The 22,096-nt window shown below is 36.4% G+C and overlaps 1 protein-coding gene across 3 annotated transcripts in view; it reads right to left on the minus strand.

The window, feature by feature from the left end:
* gus (splA/ryanodine receptor domain and SOCS box containing gustavus) overlaps positions 1 to 22,096 on the minus strand; it is a 243,094-nt gene that overhangs the window by 124,758 nt on the left and 96,240 nt on the right. The window contains exon 1 of one of the 3 annotated variants that reach the window (XM_074176076.1): positions 16,204 to 16,430. The exons of the other annotated variants lie outside the window; for them this stretch is intronic. Within the exon in view, the coding sequence (XP_074032177.1) occupies positions 16,204 to 16,415 (212 nt within the window). The 5' untranslated portion in view covers positions 16,416 to 16,430. Of the gene's footprint in view, positions 1 to 16,203; positions 16,431 to 22,096 lie in introns of those variants that run through there. 3 annotated transcript variants of the gene reach the window in all.

Genomic DNA, 22,096 nt, shown 5'->3' on the forward strand with positions numbered 1-22,096 from the left:
AGGAAACTCAAATATTTTGGTTTTGATAATGCTGCCTCATTTCTCATCTGCTCTTATTCACTGGGTAGATCTCAAAACGTTTCGATATTTTTGGGATATTTGATATTCTATATGGAGTACCACAGGGTTCCATTTTGGGACCTTTATTATTCATCACTTATACTATCGATATCATCTCGTAAATGAAGAATTTTAAAATACAGACTTATGCTGATGGTATGACGATATGTATGCATTTTACAGGCACTTTATCACTTTAACGCTGATCTAGATTTAATCAAGTATCTGATTTGCAATTTAATCCTGATCAAACAATAACGATGCATTTTGAATCGCAAAAAAATGGTAAATTCGCAAAAAACAATTTCCACTTACAACTCGGTTGGTGGCACCGACCTTAGATTCACTGACCATGTTAAAACATTAATGAAAAAAGCCCACATGTCATTGAAACTGATATACTGCAATCGTTTCATTTTGAGCCAAACTCTAAAAAAATGCTTTGTGATAGTTTGCTGCTAAACCACTTCAACTGCTGTGCATGATCATACTTATATGATTCAGATGAAAGAACAATAAAAAATGTTCAAAATTCTTGTTGCCGTCCAATTCATGGACTTCGTATATATGATTCCATTTCTGAAGCCTTCAAAAATTTCTGCGGGCTCAGTATGTCAAACCAAGTGATTCATCATTTAATACAAAAACTAATTATGCGTGAAGATATTCACTCAATAAATATTAGAAATGAAAACAAATTAATTATGCCACGACATCGTACTGCACAGTTTCAAAGGGCATTTGGTGCGGTGAAACTCTACAATTCAATGCCTGAGCAATTGAAGAGATTCAATATCAGTAAATTCAAATACAAACATAAAAATTATATCTTTGATAGACGATAATGTCACTTTTTGTTTATTGGAAAAATCAATAATGAATAAGTAACAGATCAATTTGATTTATCAACTCTCTAGGAGATAATCAACAATTATTAATTTAATTTATTTTTCTCTTATCGTGGCACTGTTAATTATTTTTTTTTAAATTTTGTATGTTCGCTTGTTGGCATGAAGACTGACAATCAGAATCAGCTGATAGGGAGTAGCGCACGAATGTTTTTCTTAATTGTTATCAACAGGTTCATCAAAAAATAATTAATTAATTTTCTAATGATGTAAGAATTTATATTGAAGTATTTACTACTAATATTTGAAATTTAGGATCTTCAGTGATATATTTCAATAACTAGATTATTGAGTTTACTAGTATATTAAAGCCACATTAAAATTTTTTCATGTATATTTTAATCACAAATTTTTTATAAAGATTTCAGTACCCAACAATCATCACAGGGGTCACACACTAATATGACAATTTTTTTTTCATATACCCCCCTTTTATTTTTGAACATGTCAACTCAAAAAATTAAAATTTGGGATAATGAAATTATTGCATGAATACTTTATTTTGAAGTGGAACTGACAGATAAAACTTTCAAGATGGCGAATGGGCGCCATCTAGGAAAAAAATTAAATGAAAAGAGGAGTCTTGTGACATATCTTTTTGAAGCTCCTGATAAATGCTTCACAACCCTAGAATATAATGTAAATATCTTCAACTACTACAAACTGGCGGAACTTTTAATAATTTCCTGAATATATTGACATTTAACTACATAATATGAGTTAAATAAATAGAAATATTCATTATTCTTTGTCGTATATCCAATATTGTTTCGTACACCTTTTGCTTCAGATACCCCCATAAAAAGTCCAAAGGTGTCAAATCTGGCGAGCGGGCTGGCCTTTCTGTAGGACCTCGACGGCCAATCCAACGACCGGGAAAAGTAGTATCCAAATAGTTTCTTACTTGTCTGGAGTAACGTGATGTTGCTCCATCTTGTTGGACAACAATATCCATATCGAGTTCATTAGGATTCGCTTCGACGATTTCAGTGATGAGAGAAATGACCATTTTAGAGATTGTTGACGTGATACCTTTCTACTAGTAAAATCCAAAACTCAATGAGAATATTCTAACTGATGTTACTTGTAGTACTGACATTTTTTGTCGTTTTTATAAACAAAAAAAACTTTATTTCTAGAAATATCGATATTAATGTGTTTGTCTTCAGGAAATCAATAAATGTTAGGTATTTTGTAGTAGGTGAAGATACTGACATATTATTCTACGGTGGTGAAGCATTCGTCGTGACCTTCAAAATGATGTGTCACAAGACCCCCCTTTCAATTCAATTTTTTTCCCAAATGGCGCCATCTTGAAAGTTCCATCTGTCAACTTCACTTCAAAATAAAGTATTCATGCATTAATTTCATTATTCCAAATTTCAATTCTTTGAGTTGACCAGTTCAAAACATGAAAGGGGGGGGACATTAAAGAAATGCACTGGATACGAGTACATATACACAAAAACTCTCAACACTCGGTAACATGCAGATTCAACATTGAGGAATTCTGCCAAAATTAGTGAATGGATATAGATATAAGACATGTCAAAATAAGACATGTTAAATAAACTGAGTAATAATGAATTTGAAGTGTAGCATAATATTAATTATAGTGCAAAATAATGGTAAACAATGATTCTACTGTTGCAATCTCAAAACAGAGTATTCCGAACAGTAGACACGTCGATTCACTTCCACTAATTTGTCGATTCATTTCGAATGAACAAATTGATGTACTCTGTATCAGTTCTTGGACAACTGGAATCCAAAAGTTTTGAAAAATTCGATTCTTCGTGGCTATTGTTTCAAGTAACAAATCCTTTTATTGCTTATTGTATTTTATTAATGTACTTTCACGAATAAATTATTGTCATTCAACCTTTACAGATTTTCTATCAACATTAAGAAGTATGAAACGTTATTAACGTAACACATCACAGACACGCATGAACTATCCAGCATCGATAATTTTCGAATAACATCAACCCTCTGTCCCCTTGGTAACATTGCCCTTCGCGCAGAAGGGAGAGCGACTGTGCCCTTATTTTAGGTCCGAGGGTTATACTGAACGAAATAGGAACAAGTGCTCGCAAAGCACTATATTGAAAACATAACGAGTGGGAAAGGGGTCAATAACCCAGACATAAAAGCGGTTCATTGTGTAAAAAATGCGAGGGTGCTATTTTCGACGTTCCGTGTGTGTCATCAAGGGGGGTTACTAATTTTTCAATGGGAAGAGAGCTAGTGCTGCGACCTGCCAATCACTGTTTACAACATAAAGTGCGTACGCTCTATAGTAAAATATAGATCTGACTGAAGAGGAGTAAAATGAACTCTGAAGAACGGTTGGTTGGATAGCAGAATCAATTTCTTCTGGTAAAAACAATTGTTTTCTTGCCGAGGTTTCGATTTCAATTGAATTCTTTTTCAGGGCTCTGTAACAATGAATTTTCATAAACAAATCTCCCACAAAACTTATACGATTATTATCATTTCAATTCTGCAAGAAATAATGAGTTTTTAAATCAATTACTCACCGAAAAGTAGTTTCTTCGTGTTGATGATATTACTATTTCAAAAACCATCATACATATTAGATACATATTGAAAAAATGAAAAACATTGCAACATATAAACTTCCGAAACAACACCAACACAAAACGACATGAAACAAACCAATGGCTTTATCTGTGATTTAGATAGAATTAAGTCCACCCGGAAGGAAACGTCATCTTCAAAGAAGACGAGAGATTCCGTGGACCAACGAAGCAAGATACCTGGGTGTCACCCTCGACAGGAGACTGAAGTTCAGATCCCACATACGGCAGAGACTAGGGCTGGCGACAGCTGCCCGACAAAACCTATACCCAATCATAGGTTGCAAGAGTAACGTGGGTCATGTAAAACTGCTTTCGTCAAAACCGTAGTAATTTTCCTATCATTCTGTATGCCTCGACCTACAGACACAGTATCCAGACGTTCATGAACGCTTGCTAACGAGCTGCCGTAAACGCTACAAGATACATGCCCAACATCTACCGGGACCTGGACCTCATGCACTACGTAGACCCATACATGAGAGAGCAGGCCAAAAATGTATTCGAAAGAATACGAACACACACCAGTCCAGCGCATATCAGTTTGTTATCACGTTCTAGATGGACATTTTCAAACTAATACAATAAAAATTTGAATTGTTTTTGGCTTTCTACTACTTCATCTTGATAAAAAAAAAGATGAGGGAATCTTCCAAAGAAAGAAAGGAAGTAATCAATTTGAAAATAAGTTACTCTATACATGGATGTGTAGATCATGCAAAGTAACTTTCAGACACAAACTGAAAGAAAGTCCTCCTGAAACAGCTACTTTCATATAAACATTGAATTACACAAAAGAAAAAAATTCTTTCGAAACAAATACTTCTATATGAACAACTGAATTATACAGAAGATACTTTTCTCTACTCAGTTTGTATTTCAAACATTCGTTGTGGAATAAAATCAGATATCATTCACATGAGTTCTACTTTAAATGAATGGTAACAAATTGCACTTACATGGAACACTGTCATCCTCACTGGTATACATAGATGTTTCGCTATAAGACACTTGCCCTAAGGCTCTTCAGTACCAAATTGGATAACATTAAAGAAAACATACACAATTAATTCATGAATCACGACTTTTAAGTGTTCATATAGAAGTATTTGTTTCGAAAGAATTTTTTTCTTTCGTGTAATTCAATGTTTATATGAAAGTAGCTGTTTCAGGAGGACTTTCTTTCAGTTTGTGTCTTAAAGTTACTTCTTTGCATGATCTACACATCCATGTATAGAGTTACTGATTTTCAAATTGATCACTTCCTTCCTTTCTTTGGAAGATTCCCTCATCTTTTTTTGTATCAAGATGGAGTAGTAGAAAGCCAAAAACTTTCTTTCCGCCCCCCCCTCAAAAAAAAACTATAAAAAATTGTATTAGTTTGAAATAAAAACAATATTGTATTAGTTTTGAAAATGTCCATATAGGACAAAACTGCAGTAACGATGGTTACAAACGATAGTAAAAAACAGAGAGATTAATTTTTTTTCATGATGATTTCCTACCTCGTAGTAACGGCTAAATCAGTTAAAAACAGTACATTCATTTCATTTTGAGAAAACATACCGACCCTCGATCTAAAAATTGGTGGCTTGAAAGAATACCAAAGTATGTCTCCAGTGACAGACAGAAAGAAATTGTGGAAAACTTGATAGATTTATGGTCCATAGTGTGTTCAAATAAATCTGTACTTTTCGCGGAATATGTAGTCGGCACAATGGCACAGAAAAAAAATATTGTCATGTTTCATCTGCCCCCATATCATTGCGAACTTGATTCCACTGAACTCGTTTGGGCTCAAGTGAAGGATTTCATTACAAGAAGAAACACGACATTCAAAATGAAAGATGTCAAAGGAGCCTATGAATTCTTAAAAAAAAACGATGCTGAAAAATTTCAAAGATGCATTGGTATATTGTTCCTCAGTACATTCAAAGTGACTGTACCGAATATGACTCTGGCTAATAATTTTAATTTTTTTTTAGATTTGGTTCAAGTATAAACCAGCCTAATCCTACCCCAAAATATACCGACTCTTGGTATCTAATCATTGAATTGAGCAACCTGATAGTTGTGGTACAATCCGACCTCACATTATACGATGGGTGCAACAGGAAGTATGTCCGACAAAAAAAATATCGCGGCCGTGGAAAGTGGTTCGATAAAAAATATATCGCAAAAACTTCCAAAACTTCACCATCAACACCATCTACAATTCTGAACAATAAAGAAAAAAGTTCACAAACTCAGTTTCACGGGTATCCACGGGAATGCTTTATTCTTGAATATTCGTTAATGGACTTATTTTTGATGAAAAACAGAAGTTGATGACAAAGTATCCTTACCGCTGGTGGAAAATGCTTTGGACCAGAGATGCCAAGCCTCATTGAAACAAAAAACTATTCTTATTTTTTTCAATTAGATGTGTTATCATCTTGGCCGGTAGCCAAGCAGTTCGACGTGGGTGATTTGTTCACTCATTCGAATTGACTGCCGGTCGGTCGGTGGTTCAAGCCCTAGTCTGAACGATCGATCTTCACGTGCTACCGTCCTACCCGTGTTAGGAATCACACGTTAAAAGGAAGACCTCGTTAATCCTTAGCTCGCACAAGTTTAGACTTCTGAGGGTTGTCGTTCGTAGAGGTGCGACAGCTGGTTAACGGAAAAACAGATTTTAAACAGATTGCAGTGTTTACATGTACTTTTCTTGTTCTTTATTTGTCGTTTTCATTATTTTACTTTTTTACTATACAGGGTGTAACATAAGTACGTTAAAATATTCAAGTGGCTTATTCCTGAGATAATTTTGAGAAAAAAAGTCTATATGAACTTGTGCCCGAAAATGCTTCGTTTCGGAGATACAGGGTGTTGAAATTGAATTTTTTTTCGCTTGTTGAAAATAACTCTTGCAAAAAATAAGTTATTTGAAAATTTTAAATTCAATTTCAATACCCCGTATCTCCGAAACGAAGCATTTTCGGACACAAGTTCATATAGCCTTTTTTTTATCAAAATTGTCTCAGGAATACGTCACTTGAATATTTCAACGTACTTATGTTACACCCTGTATACATGGTGTTTCCTAACTATGGTACGAAACTTCGGAGGTTGGTTCGTTAGGTCGTTTTGAGAAAAAAGTTCTTATGACCATATATCCATATGGAAATGCGGAAGAAACACAGATAATTTACCAGGACAGATATCTGAACAGAGTAATTCCAGTTGCTCAAACATTTAAAACGCTACATGCAATATTATGTGAAACTGTGACTTTTTATGAAAATGCAGGTGGTGGAAGATCATAACTTGTAACAACGCCTGAACTAGGAGAAGCTATACTTGATGCAATAGAAGAAGATCCTTCAAATAGTACCAGAAAGATTGCCCAGCAGCTGAAAGTCAGCTCAAAAACCGTATGGACGGTTCTAAAAATAAACCTTCTCTACCCATATCACATACAGCGGGTCCAAGCTCTGCCTCGGGATCATCACCCAAGAATAATGTTTTGCAACTAGTTGATTCATACAATGACACACAATAATGAATTTTAAACAAATATTTTATATTCGGACGAAGTAAATTTTTAACGTGATACTGTTACGAGATTCACAACGAATAGTACTGGAGATTTATCCCAACACCAAACCGTTATTTTCAACACCTCGACACGTGTTTCAATCACCAAGTAATCTTCTTCAAGAGGAAGATTAAACAATGAGCATTTTTGCGCCAAAGAAAATCCCCACGTTATTAAACAAAGTCATTTCCACCAACAATTTTCACTGAACATTTGGATAGGAATGATTGGTACCAGCAAGATTAACAGGTGCATCTTATACGGACTTTTTGCGAGATTTTCTATCCAAAAGTGCCGGTACTTGTAAGACGCAACATGTGGTTTTTGCACGACGGGGCTCCAGCTCATTTCAGTGTTTTTGCTCTTCAGCATCTCGACATCAATACCCTAATCGTTGGCTTGGACGTGCTGGACCTCAAAATTGGCCAGCTCGCAGTCCTAATATGAATCCTTTATATTTCTATTTATGAGGTCATTTGAAGGCTCTTTTTTTATCAGAAGGCGAAACTTCTTGCTCATTTACTTAAAGGTAGAATTTGTTCATTATTTACTTTTGGTTTTTATTTTATGTTGTCAACGGGTAGTTTTCAGAAGTGATTTTTTTTTCTCGAAAACGGAGCTCTAGATTACAGCAAGGCATTTGACACTCTAGATCATGAGATATTGTGTGACAAACTTGTCCACTTCGGTTGTGATCGGAAAGCAGTGTCTCTCTCAACTATCTGAAGAATCGTACTCAAAGAGTTGTTGTGGATGAAATTATTTCAGATGCTCTGCCGGTATTAAAGGAGTGCCACAAGGATCTATCCTTAGACCCTTGCTTTTTAGCTTGTATATTTGTGACTTTTATCTGTCCGTGAGAAAATGAAATATATACATCACTATGCAGACGACACGCAGTTATATTTCCCTTTTTCGCCTGGCGAGTCTACATCTGCTCTGTCGCATATTAATAACGATCTCCAAGCCATCTTTGACATTTCTACTGCCCATAAGCTCAAGCTCAATTCAGACAAATCTGCAATAATGATGTTCGGAGCTAAGAAGAACAGAGAACTCACCAACTCTACCTTTCAAGTTCGCATCGAAAATGATATACTTCCCTCCGTGGACGAGATAAAAAATTTAGGATTGTGGTTTGATCTGGATCTTCGCATGTCAGCTATCTGAACCAATCTTCTTATAACGTTCTCAGACAGCTTTTTCCTAATCGTGATTTGCTCAACACAAACTTAAAACTTAGACTATGCGAGTCTTTGATTATGACAAAAATTTCCTATTGCGACAGTATTTATGGACCTGCTTTAAAACAATCGGATGCTCTCCGACTACAGCGTAATTAGAATAGCTGTCTACGTTTCTCGTTTGGTTTTCGGAAATATGACCATATATCCCCAGCAATGCAAGAATCAGGATGGTTAAATGTTGGGAAACTTAGAACTCTACACCTTCTTACCAACACACATAAAGTTTTGATAACTCGACAACCTGATTACTTACTGAAGAAGCTTAAAACATTCTCTACGATTAACAGCTTTACTACAGTTCAGTTCTAGTTATCCCCAATCAGAAATCTTCCATCTCCACCCGCTGCTTATCGTATAATGCACCCAAATATTTTAATCAACTACCCTTCGAATTTCGATCATACACCATCGTAAACTTTAAAAAAAGACTGAAGCCTTATTCAACTCATTAGACTCTGTTCCGTTCCCGAACTTGGCATTTCTAAAATGAATTTTCTAAAGTGAAGCAGTAATTAAATTTTTTTGATATTGTTAACTCGACTTCTGTTCATATTATTTATCTATAGTTTCTCCCAGGTTGAGTTGAAAAACAACCTTGGCTGATACTCTGCCTATTCACCATATACTGTAAGTTTTTTTCTTTGTTTTTGTTATTGTTCCTGTATACTGTTTTATTTTATTTTAGTCTATTCCATTTGTATTTTTATGGTGAATAAAGACGTATTATTATTATTATATATGAAGAAAACACTTGCGAAGAAAAAGTTGTATTTTTAATCTATTAAAATAATAAACTACAAAGTCAGTGGCATTCTTTGACTTCTCAATATCCTTGGCTGGGTTGCCCACTGTGATAAATTTCAACCTAATCGGGGTTTTTTCTTGAACTTCGACGCCCTGTATCTCAAAAACAAAACAACTCTGGACATATGAACTTTTTGTCTTAAAACGACCTGAAGAACCACCCTCCGAAGTTTCGTACCGTTATTTTGAGTTTTAATGAGTAAGGTTCAGTTTTTCAAAACATTGTTTGACTTGTCGAAAACTGAAAATCTACGTCAAACTACCAAATCAGACTGTTCTGGTGGATTTCAATGACCATCGAAACTTTCGATTCGACTAACAATCCCATCGACCTGTATATGGAAAATTTCTTTATTCGTTTTTTGATTCATTTCACGCTTGTTTTACCTGGAGATTTCTCTCTACCTACCAACATCGTCTCACATAATGGCCGAAGGTATATCTATATACGAGTAAATTGGTCTGAATATTCGTCCTTGAAAGTAACTGCCGAGGTGCCTGGCTTACCTGCAGGAAAAAATCTCAAGTCTACACGACTCTCCGAATGTTAACGTCTGTTCTTGTGGTTCGAGGTCGTTCGTTGAAGATCTCGCTCTCGACAATATAATAAAAATACATTCTGTTGATGGACGGATTACTGCGATTTAGATCGAACTCGATTCCTGATCCCCGGCCATGATCACGTACGTGGTGGCTGCACGATTTGATTGAATTCAGGATAATAATGATTATAATACTTTCATTTTCTACACGTAAACACTCAATGACAGAAAAAATTAGGGAATATATGAAATAAAATATAAAGTATGAGCGTCTGGCCCTATATCGTTATGGAATAAGAGGAAATACACATTCATAGATTTCATCTTTTCTCAGCAACAGAATGCGGTGTCTCGCTCAAATTTGACAAAGGTGATGTTCATTCATCTTCAACATCAGAAATGAGGTCGGTCCAGCCGGAAGTACCTCAGGGATCTATACTTGGGCCACTCATATTCCTATCATATATCAATAATATAGACAGGAAATTACCATATTCTGCAGTAACTGCTTATGCAGTATTTGGATGTAGTTTCAAACTATTTTATTAGTCACGAACTCATTTTCAATGTAAAAAACTCAGTTAATCCGCTTTCACAACTATCAAAATGAAACCGATGATATCCAGGTGACTGTTAATGACTCTATTTTAAGAAACACCCATAATGCTGTCAAATTCCTAGGCATGCAAATGAATGAGAGTCTTTCTTGGAATGATCACTGTGATCAACTAGTTTCAAAATTGAGCTCTTTAACCTATCTTTTCATCAACTTGAGAAATGTTCTCAACATAAACCAACTTTTGGCTGTTTATCATGCCCAGGTCAAATACAGGTTGCGCTATGGTGTATGTTTGTGGGGAACTCTGCGAAGAGTAAAAATGTGTTTATCCAACAAAAAGCTATCCTACGCTGTTTGTTCAATGTTCCTCGACAGTATTCATGCAGAAACATTTTCGCTACACATGAAATTTCAACTCTGGTTGGTTATATATTGATGAGTTGTCAGTTTATGTTTTCACTAACAGGAATGACTTCAATCTCAATAGCGATATTCATGATAAAAACCTCGGCAGAAGCAAATGATACACGTTAGATCAGTTAAGTATAAGATAACTCAAAGTGCACCAAAACGTATAGGACCCAAAATTTACAACTGTTCACCAAATAAATTGAAGTTAATATGCAGCCTTTCGTTGTTTAAAAAAAATTGAAATCATTTCTGTTAAAAAGATGTTTTTATACTCTTAACGAGTTTTTAAATACAAAAATGTGATTTGCTACTCAGAGTATTTTCCTTGCCCATTCTTGTATATGGATGTTTTTTTTTGTTTTTTGTCAATACAGTGTGGAACAACGAAAACTTAACAGTGCCGTTTTTGAATATAAAAAGTAAGATTTTTAAAAAAGCTCGGACACGTCGATTTCTAATTAAAGGGGGACACCTTTCAGAGTTATCAGATTTTTTGTAGTACGCACCCCCTCGGAGGGGTGCAACCGACGATCCTTAGTTAGATAGGGAAAGTAGGTCGAGTGGCACCTTGTTTCAAAGGTCTTTCGAATACCATTACATCTCTGTTAAAAGAAAATGTTTGATTAGTTTTCGAGATAATTTGAAGATTTAAAGGTATTTTTATTGAGTTCAACTCTTTTTAAAATAAATCAAATTGTTTTTCAGGTACAATTTACGTTGAGAACTTTCATTAAAAAAAATGCTTTTTATGACAACCTGCTAATACGTGTCCATTTGATTTCGTAAAAAATTAAGAATTATTTGATTATTACGAGATTTTTTCGGGGGATGGGGTTGGTTACCGCCCTTACATTTTAGGTAAAATGAGTGGCACCTCCTTATGAAGGTTTCTTTTTGACGTGGATATTTTATGCTTCTGATAAAAAAGTTAATCATACTGAAAACTTACACACACAACGAATACAACCTGCTGATTTCCTTGAATGCTGATGACACAGAAAAGTTTAAAAAAGTGTTTTAGGGTTAATAAATCCCAATAATTGTTTTTAAAGCACACACAAAAAAAGTAACACCTAATAAGGGTAACTCACATAGGAAATTCAGAGTAAATGTTCAAAATGTGCGCCATTTTGCTCCATGCAACAATAAAGATTTTGTTTGAATTTTTATCCTACATTATTCAACATCTCAGGACTTATAGCTCGGCATTCATCAATAATTCTACGACGTAATTCATCCAAATTGGCTGGCTGTGTACCATAAACTTTAGACTTTAAATATCCCCACAAAAAGTAGTCCAGTGGTGTTAAATCTGGTGATCGTGCTGGCCATTCAATTGGACCTTTTCTGCCAATCCATTGTCCTTCAAAATGATTATTCAAAAAATTTCGAACTTGCTGGGCATAAAGGGGTGGTGCACCGTCTTGTTGAAAATGGATAAATTCATCTTGACATCTTGGACCCCGTTCAATTATTTCAACTATATGAGGTTGTATTGCCTCTTCAAGAGACAATACAACCTCTTTAGACAGTTTAATAAACTAGGAAGGTTCTTTTTTTTCATTAGATCAGTGAAAAAGAGTATTATTGTGAAAAATGGTACGTGTGCAGAGTCGGTAAAAAAAAAATAATAATGCCATATTTTTTTCTCAGTGTACTTTGTGGATGTGGATAACTTCATACCCGTAGGAAACGTCCGGTATTGTCTAAAAATCATTCATGGCTTTTGCATCACAATAATGCACCTGCTCTGCTGACTCGTCATTGCGTATTCGTAATTTTTCGGGCAAGAACAACGCCGTAATCATGCCCCAGCCACCGTATTCACCAAGTTTGACCCCCTGCGAGTTTTTCCTGTTCCGAAAATCGAAGAGGCCCATGAAAAGACGAAAAGTTTAGCGAGAATGTGAAGAGATTTTTCAAACACAATATTTAATCATTTGTATATAATGTGGTCATCTTGTAACATTAAATAAATATCAATATGATAAATATGGATAAACAATTCATTTCCATTAACCACGACAGTATTTCTAGATTTATTAATGAATGAAGATTAGTCTTGGTCCTTGAACTCATCTGAGGAGACTTATCCAAAGAATTCGCTAGACAACAAAGGTTGTGTATACGGGGGTGGTCTGAAAAGTTTGCGACCTCAACAATGGAGATGACAGCACTCGTGAATAAAAACTAGTGAATTTCGTTTTTCATCTGTTGACAGTTACTCACCAAAGTTTCAGCCATTTTGGACGCGCAGTTGTTATGTAACAGTCGTTTGAATGAGTTGATGTGTATGTTTTTTATAAAAAATGGACAAAATCGGGTATCGAACTGTAATTCAATATTTTTTTAGAAAAACAATACGCTTACGCAAATCAAAGATGAGTTGGATTCTGTGTATGGGGACTCCATTTACCATAGTGAAATTTTGGGCAGCTGAATTCAAACGTGGTCGTAAGACTTGAACGTTCACGTCCAAAAACTGCAACAGCCGACGAAAACATTGCCAAAGTTCACCAAATGGTACTACACGACCGCCGAGGTTATGAACATGTCAAAAAAATGTGTATGTCACATATTAAATCAACATTTAGGCATGAGAAAGCTGATCGCGCGTGGGTGCCGCGTTTGCTCACGTTAGACCATTGCCAACGTTCTGTTGGCGCAGTTTAGGCGAAATAAATCCTATTTTTGGAGCCGCCTAATTACTGTACATGAAACTTGGATACACCATTATATGCCCGAAAGAAAAATTCAGTCGAAATAGTGGACTGTAAAGGTGGAACAGGCTCTAAAAATAACAAAAACTGTTTTTTCCGACTGGGTAAGTGATGGCGACTGTTTTTTGGGATATTCATGGAGCTATTCTAATCGATTATTTTCACAAAGGAAAAACCATTACAGGAGCATACTACGCATCATTACTTGACAAGCTTTCAGCTTGTCAAGTAGCCAGGCGGTTCTACGTGGGTGCTTTGTTCACTCTCTCGATTGAGTTAAGACTATTATAAAAATGAAAAAAATATCTGAAAAAATGTCGTGTGTTTTTGTTAGGTTGGAAACTTATTGAACCACCCTTGTATACCTAGTAAAACGTCTCTGATACATTGAATTTATCGACTTCCAAACGATTACAAACTGTTGAAAGGATTTTAGAAAACAACAAATATCTGAATAGTAGTTTCATCTACCTGGGAACTACAGGAAAAAATGTTTGGTTGCGAAAATATATTACAGGTAGTACATAAACTAGTGTTCAAGGTCTATTATTCGATATTCAGGTAGCACTTGATATGATTCGGATACCAGAGTGGATACCAAACAACACAACTCTGACTCTATTTTTTTTGGTGTTTCAATATCAATGTTACTTTATTGTATGTGAATGTTGTTATAGAATAGCGAAAATATGACCGTGAACATCATGAGAGCCCAATCATGAAACAAAAAAGTTTATGAAAAAACTCAGCAATATTCGACTTTGTGGGAGATGACCCGAAGGCAAAGATCTAGTAAATATGTTAGCCACAATTGTAAATCATCGTCCACCTTTTTCTGAGGAAGTTGATGAATTGAATTTTGTATCAAATGTTGGGAATAGCAAATTCTGACCGTAAGTACAATGTTTGATGGAATATGGAGAAAGGAACTTAGGAATTTGAAACGTCATCATATAAAGATTTGGATAACCACAAATATAGTTTATTTGTATATGATATGTAGAAATCCACAACAATGAAAACAATCCGTAAGAACTGAATATCATTTTTACAGACGATGAATATGATTTCAGAAAATGTTATGAAAATGGTAAACATTGTCCAGTCGAAGTAATTGTTTTCATTGATTCCAGAGTCAATTCCAGATTATGAAAAAAGCATGATGCCCTACAATTGATAATTGCTGATTTCTGTCCAGTTTCCTTTATCTTCGAAAATGTATTCATATGTTGTTACGGATTTAAAAAAATTCAATTCTTTACATATATTAGTCGTTTAATTGTTTACATAAATACTCGTACTGATACATTATTCACACCCATCTATAATATGTCATACTTTTGAAAGATCCAAGAACAATTGGATCCAAAAACAATTGGATCCAATAAATTCTACAAGGAGAATTCAGTAAAATTTTGAATTTTGACATAGTGGCGTTTCCTTTAGACTAGTTTGAACACTGGTCCTCTACAATTACGAGGTGACTTCAGGCTATCCTCTATTCCAGTCTCATTGACAATAAATAGTTCAAATTTCATTGCAAAGCTAGGAGTATCGTAGATTTCAATAATATGAACGTTCAGTAAAATTTCGTGAATTTTGACATAGTGGTGTTTTTCTTGGGACTAGTGTGAACACTAGTCCTCAACAATTATGAGGTGACTTTAGGCTATCCTTTATTCCAGTCTCATTGAAAATAAAGAGTTCGAATTCCATTTTAAAGTTAGGAATATCGGAAATTTCAATAACATGAACATTTAGTAAAATTTCGTGAATTTTGACATAGTGGTGTTTTCCTTGGGACTAGTGGGAACACTAGCCCTCAACAATTATGAGCTGAGACTTCAGGCTATCCTCTATTCCAGTCTCATTGAAAATAAAGAGTTCGAATTTCATTTTAAAGTTAAGAGTATCGTAGATTTCAATAACATAAACATTTAGTGAAATTTCGTGAATTTTGACATAGTGGTGTTTTCCTTGGGACTAGTGTGAACACTAGTCCACAACAATTATGAGCTGACTTTAGGCTATCCTCTATTCCTGTCTCATTGAAAATAAAGAGTTCGAATTTCATTTCAAAGTTAGGGGTATCGTGGTTTTCAATAATATGAACATTTTCGTGGATTTGTACATGAACGAAAATAATAAGTCCACGAATAATGGAACTGAACCAAATCATTTTTGAACACAAGAAAATGACACAAAAATTGTAGAAAAACTCGCTTCCTTCAGTTCCATCTACACTGACTGAACGAATCATGTAAATAGCCATCGAAACCGACAGCAGACGTTTCGAATGTCAGAAAATAAAAGACCCCGAAGCTTTCACAATGTACACAACCAGACACACCCTCTCTCTCTCCTGCACTGGAATAGTCGATAGCAGTTAGGGGTAGAAACAGTCTCGTGACCCTAGGGCGTTTGGAAATCCACACACGAAGACTATAATAGAGCTTTTGTTTTCACAATGGAAGACATACGAGTACGAACGGAAGTGACAAATGATTCGAGAAAAAATAATTGAAGAAGCGAATAATCCTTGTATGGCGTCAGATACTGTAAATGCTCCTCCAAACTTCAATTGGGCTAATTACTCGAGGAGGAGAGTAATTGTGTTCAATTGAAGTCCGAGATGGGATCAATGGGTGCTGCAAGTTGCGCCAAAGAAAGCAGCAGACGCTATAAGCGTCTCGGACAAAGAGAACCAACCAAAATAAAGAAAATAAATCAGAGAGCAAAACCAAAAAGTCAATAACACCACATTTATTTATGTACCTTGTTTCCATAGTTTGCAGAGGAAAGACAGACCGTTGAAAGAACACGATGCTATTCCAAAATCCGACATACGGAGTAAAAGTTTGTCCGACAGTAAGAAAACACTGCTGGTTCCACAAAAAACTTCCGGAAAATTTGCTGTTCGGTGCGGCACTGTTGAAAACACAATTACTGGGCAACAGACAGTGTCCTAACAGGGGAGAAGTTATCATGACCGTAGCCACCAAACACTGAACTGGAAACCTCCCGCGACGCAATTACAACGCCGGAGACGAGCGATATGAGCCGAAAGCGTGCCGATCAATGGCCAGCGACGAATTGGCGTCGACGTTGCCAACTGCTTCGGAAATAATAAGAAAAATTCGATTTCTTTGTCCGGAAGTGACAATTAATGACGCCAAATGAATGGTGTCACCTATTCAGTTGATGTAAACGAAATCTGATGTTTCTGGCAAGAAGCAAAACGTTTTATAATGAATATTGAATATACAGTGCCATCAAACTCAAGTCGGCACTATTGCTAACTTCTTTATCATTGAGGACTAGAAAAGGGCAATGTACCGCGCGTACGTACCGAGAGGACTATTCGCAATATGGTGGACAAATTTGAGTCCACTGATTCAGTAAACTATCGACCCGTACGTCGACGAAACGCAAGATGTGCTGAGAACATCACCGCTGTCTGTGAGAGTGTGCAGGAGAATCAGAGAATCACATAATACCAAGAGCGACCAATGCATCCCGAAAAAGTATCTGTTTGGTGTGCTTTTTGGACTGGCGCCTCATCGGTCTATATTTCTTTGACAATGACGTTGGCCTGAACTTTATAATCTGGACACCAACCATATCTGGTTTCAACAGGACACCACTACGTGCCACATTGGATATTCTGCATGAGCGATTTGAGGGCATGGTCATTTGATGTGAACTGGCCACCAAGATCGTACTATTTGAAACAGTTATATTTTTTCTTGTGGGATTTTCGTAAGTCGCAGGCGTAGGCAAATAAGTCACAAACCCCAGTGGTCCTCAAAGCCAACATAACCCATACCGTCAGTCAAATTCAGCCCGATTTATATGCCAGAGGGAAAATTGGACGTTTTGGACTTTTCGTGAATGATTTTATATCGATGATATCTCACACACTTTGTTTTACAAAAAGTAAAAGATAAGAAACGCTCAATGGAAGACCCTATAGCGTGTTTTCGCTTCAACGTGGGGCTAACAGAAAAACAACTGAACATGGCGTTGTCGATTTATTAAAACAAAAATCAAATGGGACCCCCTGTATATTCCTATCTAAATCGTCTGACAACTCCTTTCTGAACTTGAACGGTCATTATAAATTTTATCCTTAAAGTGAAAATAACGAAGTCATGCGCTTTTTTCACTTTTCGTCAAGTTTGCCATGAAATTTGAAACTCAAAACGAAATAATCATATCGGATATCGGTCGTAACACTCAATGTATGAATTAATGCCAAAAATTGAATGAAATGTTTAAATACATCTCCTCCTTGCTCAATACATCTTTGAGCACACTTAAAATACCTTTCACGTGGCCCTTAAAATACCTTTCTTGTTGCCCTTAAATCGGTACGACCATCGATGTTACGTTATAGTATTCGTTATCGCTATCTGGAGATCAAGGAAACTATCGTGGCGATTTTTCAAAACATCGTTTTTCAAAAATCATCGGAAATAAAAATCGAGGGGTGTGATGTCCGGAGAACGGGAAGGCCAACAACCTGGTCCTCTGGTAGCAATGAAACAATCATTGAAAAAGTCCGTATAAAATCTAAAAATTGGCCCAATTATTTATGCACCGATCAGACCACTCCATAAATTTATGCTGATGCTCCAGTGATGAAGATTTTTCCTGTTATACATACATGTCCCGTTTGCTAATTACTAGCATACTGTTATAAGTATTATAATTAGATTCCTTGCTCCATAGAATCAGTATTCGGGAATCAGGATCAGCGTTTTTGTCATTCTCATTTCCAGTCTTATATCCATGTCAAAACTCAAAGCCAGTTCGGCATATTGAGGTGAAATTTGATAAAATTAGAAACAGCTGCGGGTATGGTATACTTAGATATTCTAGAGATTGATTGGAGTTCATTGAGGCTAGTATGAGACCAGAAAGAAATTATCTTCAGTTGAGGAAAAATCATTAATATGTGAGCATTAAACGAAATCGAATCAATTTATTTTTTTCATTGAACGCATCAACTGAGATGAATTCACTCGTCAACTTATTTATGTAGTTGTAAATACATATGTATGTCGGTACCGTAGTCACGGATGTAGGTGAATCAACGAATCAGAGTGATTTTTTTTATAAAGACCAACCATGCGAAATCGGACCTATTCCGTTTGGCCCAGTCTGTGTATGCGTCATCAAAATAGCCGGAAACTATGTAACAGCGCCCTTTTTGGCAACACCGCTTGAAGAACGCGTCTCGAATAGAGAGCGCCAAAGTCATTGTTTATTTCTCAACGGATTTGTTTACTCCTGTGAATTAATTCGCAAACCGTAACTGACGATAGACCGATTGTAAAACGAGGATTAGCGCGAAGGTAATTAATTATACCAAAGTGCGAGCTTGCAAGATAAAGGAAATCTATGAAGTATCATGATTCACATATTCCTGATATGCGCTCCTTCAAGTCGCGACGTTCTGATAAACTATTGCATTCATTGCAAGGTTCATTCATGGTTTGGATAATTTCGAAGTTAGAATTAGACTCGACGAAACATTCCACTGACTCATTTATATTTTTGTAACGGAATTAACATCTACACCACAACAGTTCGGAACTCTCATGTGTGTTGTCGTTAATTCTTCAACTAACACATCAACACTTCAATATTTTCAACACTTTCTCGGACCTTTCTTCATCTCTACGTTAACCCTATCCTCTGTTCATTTGCAATCACATGCATTTTGCTAGTATAACCTTCATTGAGAATGATAATCCTAACTTATCTCTTATTCTGATTTTTTTCACCCCTTTCCTTATTCCGCTTCATTTATGTTATCAACTTTTCTAGATGGAGTAATTATTCCTGTTGAAGACCTTAATATATTGTAACAAATTGAAGAATTAACTGTCTTGAACAAATTTATTTCCAAGAATATTTCACTATCACAAACTAATTTATTTACAACACTTAGCAACTAACGCTTAATTCATTTCCACTATTTGAATTCCTTGTTTAACCGCTCGATTGACTTTCTGTACTCCGATGCCCTCTTGGGTCGAGAAGCCGGCCTTATATATCGGTAAAGATCGTTCTAGAATTCTATAATCGTTTCGGTTCTCAACTAGACTTTCAGCAGCGGTTGCCGACTGCATTCCTTTTGCATTCCTTTTGTGTTTGTTCGCTGGCTGACATATCGGTCAGGGGGGCTTCAGATTCGTTACATTGCCCCCTTCTTAAAGACGTGTCGCCCCAAAATGTCATCCTGCGCTGATCCACTGCCACCGCTTTCCCAGAGACAACGTGGCCAAAGTAACGGACTTCTTTCTGGAACAGATAGCATTTCTTGAGACTAAGTTTCAATCCAGAACTCCTCAGATGCATGAATACCTCCTCCAGACGACGATTATATCATCGAGATACAATAGACACGTCTTCCATGAGAGCCTCTTCAGAATCGTCTCCATCAATCTCTTGAAGGTCGCTGGAGCATTACAAAGCCCGAATGGCATAACCGTGAACTCCCACAATCCTGAGCCGATGGTGAAAGCAGTCTTTTCTCGATCTTCTTGTACCAATTCAACTTGCCAATATCCGCTCTTCAAATCCAGAGTCAAGAAAATCGTGGAGCCGGCTAGCGTGTCTAGGATGTCTTCGATTCTTGGAAGAGGGTAGCTGGCTTTCTTCGTCACGTTATTTATTTGGCGGTAATCCACGCAGAAACTTGTCGAGCCGTCCTTCTTCTTCACTAATACGACTGGGGAAGACCAGGGGCTGTCAGAAGGTTCGATGACTCCTTCTTTTTCCATATCGCTGATTATCTTGTCTGCCTCTTCATTCTTGGCAAGAGGGAGTCTTCTAGCTGATTGTCGGATTGGTCGAGCATTCCCAGTATCGATTCTCTGCTGAACCACTTCTTGACTAACTCCCTCAATTTGTATCGGCGAGTTGGTGATATGTCCTTGCAGGAAATGTCAATCAACTTCTCCAACTCTTTAGGAAAGTGGTTGGCTTGGCTAATCGAACTGCGACCACTCCGTATTACAGAGGAAATGGACGAACAGTTCCCAGCATTGTTCCTTTCAGCCAGCAGGACCCTGGTCATCTCTTCGCTTCTTCCATGAAGCTCTTCTTTGCCGACACGTTGGATGTCGTCTTGAAAATTCAGCTAGAACCCTCTGGAATTTATTATGTCCATTCCAATAATCGCATCGTCATCGATGGCCGCCACCAATGCACGAAGGTTCAATTTAGTGCTGCCCAAGACCAATTCAATTGATAGTTCTCCAAGTACAGTTGCTGGCTTCCCTGTTGCGGTACGTAGCTTCCAACTTGACGGTTCAATTATTGCCAGTGTTTCGGCGAAGGTTGGCCCGAGAATGGTTCTCGTCGCACCTGTATCTAGCGGCATGATGCAAGGCTCGTTGTTGATGAGGCCGTCAACGAAAATATCTTTGTCTTCTCGTTGAAGAATGGTAACATATGCGTTTTTTACGGAGGCTTGCTGGGTACAGGCCGACGATTGCCCCTTCTCATAAACCCCCTCTAGTTTTCCTGATTTGTTCTTTGAATGCTGGACATTTGCTACGCACGTGCCCAATTTTTTCACACTTCCAGCATCTTATTTGTTTTCTCTCAGGTAAAACTTCTTTTCGTCTTCCTAAACAAATTTATTTCCAACAATATTTCACAATCACAAACTAATTTATTTACAACACTTAGCAACTAACGCTTTATTTATTATTTTTACTACTTGAATTCCTTGTTCAACCGCTCAATTCACTTTCTGAACCCCACTACCTTCTTGGATCGAGAAGCCGGCCTTATATATCGATATATAACTTATATATCGGTACTCAAGTAGAGTTTCACCGGCGGTTGCTGACTGCATTTCTTTTGTGGCGATGTCATGTGTTCGTTCGCTGGCCGACATATCGGTCAGGAACGGCTTCAGATTCGATACAATATTCTGCTGCGATTTTTCGATTTTCATCTGCAGATTTGTCACTACCTAATGTTGTTTCTTCCATTAGACTGACCTTGATCATCTAATGAGCCTTGTACCTCACGATTTTCAGTATACATTTTCTGTTATTTCGGTATGTTGATTTTCTCATGGTTCAACTACATTGTAATGACTTATATATATATTAATCTAATTCTGATATCTATATTATTACATTTTCCTTAATTATTTCTATCCTGTGCTTCACTACGCTCGCTATCTTCTATTAACCAACACTGTTTAACATCATTTTGAATTTATTTCATTTTGTATCGTCAACCAACTTTCTACATCTTCCTTCTGTAATTTTGCTCCTTATTGATTTTTCGTAAAACTGTTCTATATAAATTTGTCTATCGACCATCCTGGTTTAAAGTCTATTTTATTTTGAGTCACTACTACAATTATACATTGTTTTACTTCGATTCCAGAAACTTTCCTAATTCTTGTTCTCATTCTTCTTCCTATTTTCGACCTGTCTTTTGCTTTACTTGTTGTCATGTCTACAGTCTTTTTCATTACTTCCACATTAGGTTGTCTTCTTGCCTGATATACTTTTTAAATACTTCAACTTCTTTTATCTACGTATTCAACAACCTTCGTAAGATTTTCCCAAACATGTATTTTACGAATTATACAATAGTTTTCTATTAATATATAACGTATGTCAATTCCACAATG

This window comes from Leptinotarsa decemlineata, unplaced genomic scaffold (genome assembly GCF_025532065.1).
Source record: "Leptinotarsa decemlineata unplaced genomic scaffold, Ldec_3_MD MMD2_tig00001393_RagTag_RagTag, whole genome shotgun sequence".
NCBI classification, from domain to species: domain Eukaryota; kingdom Metazoa; phylum Arthropoda; class Insecta; order Coleoptera; family Chrysomelidae; genus Leptinotarsa; species Leptinotarsa decemlineata.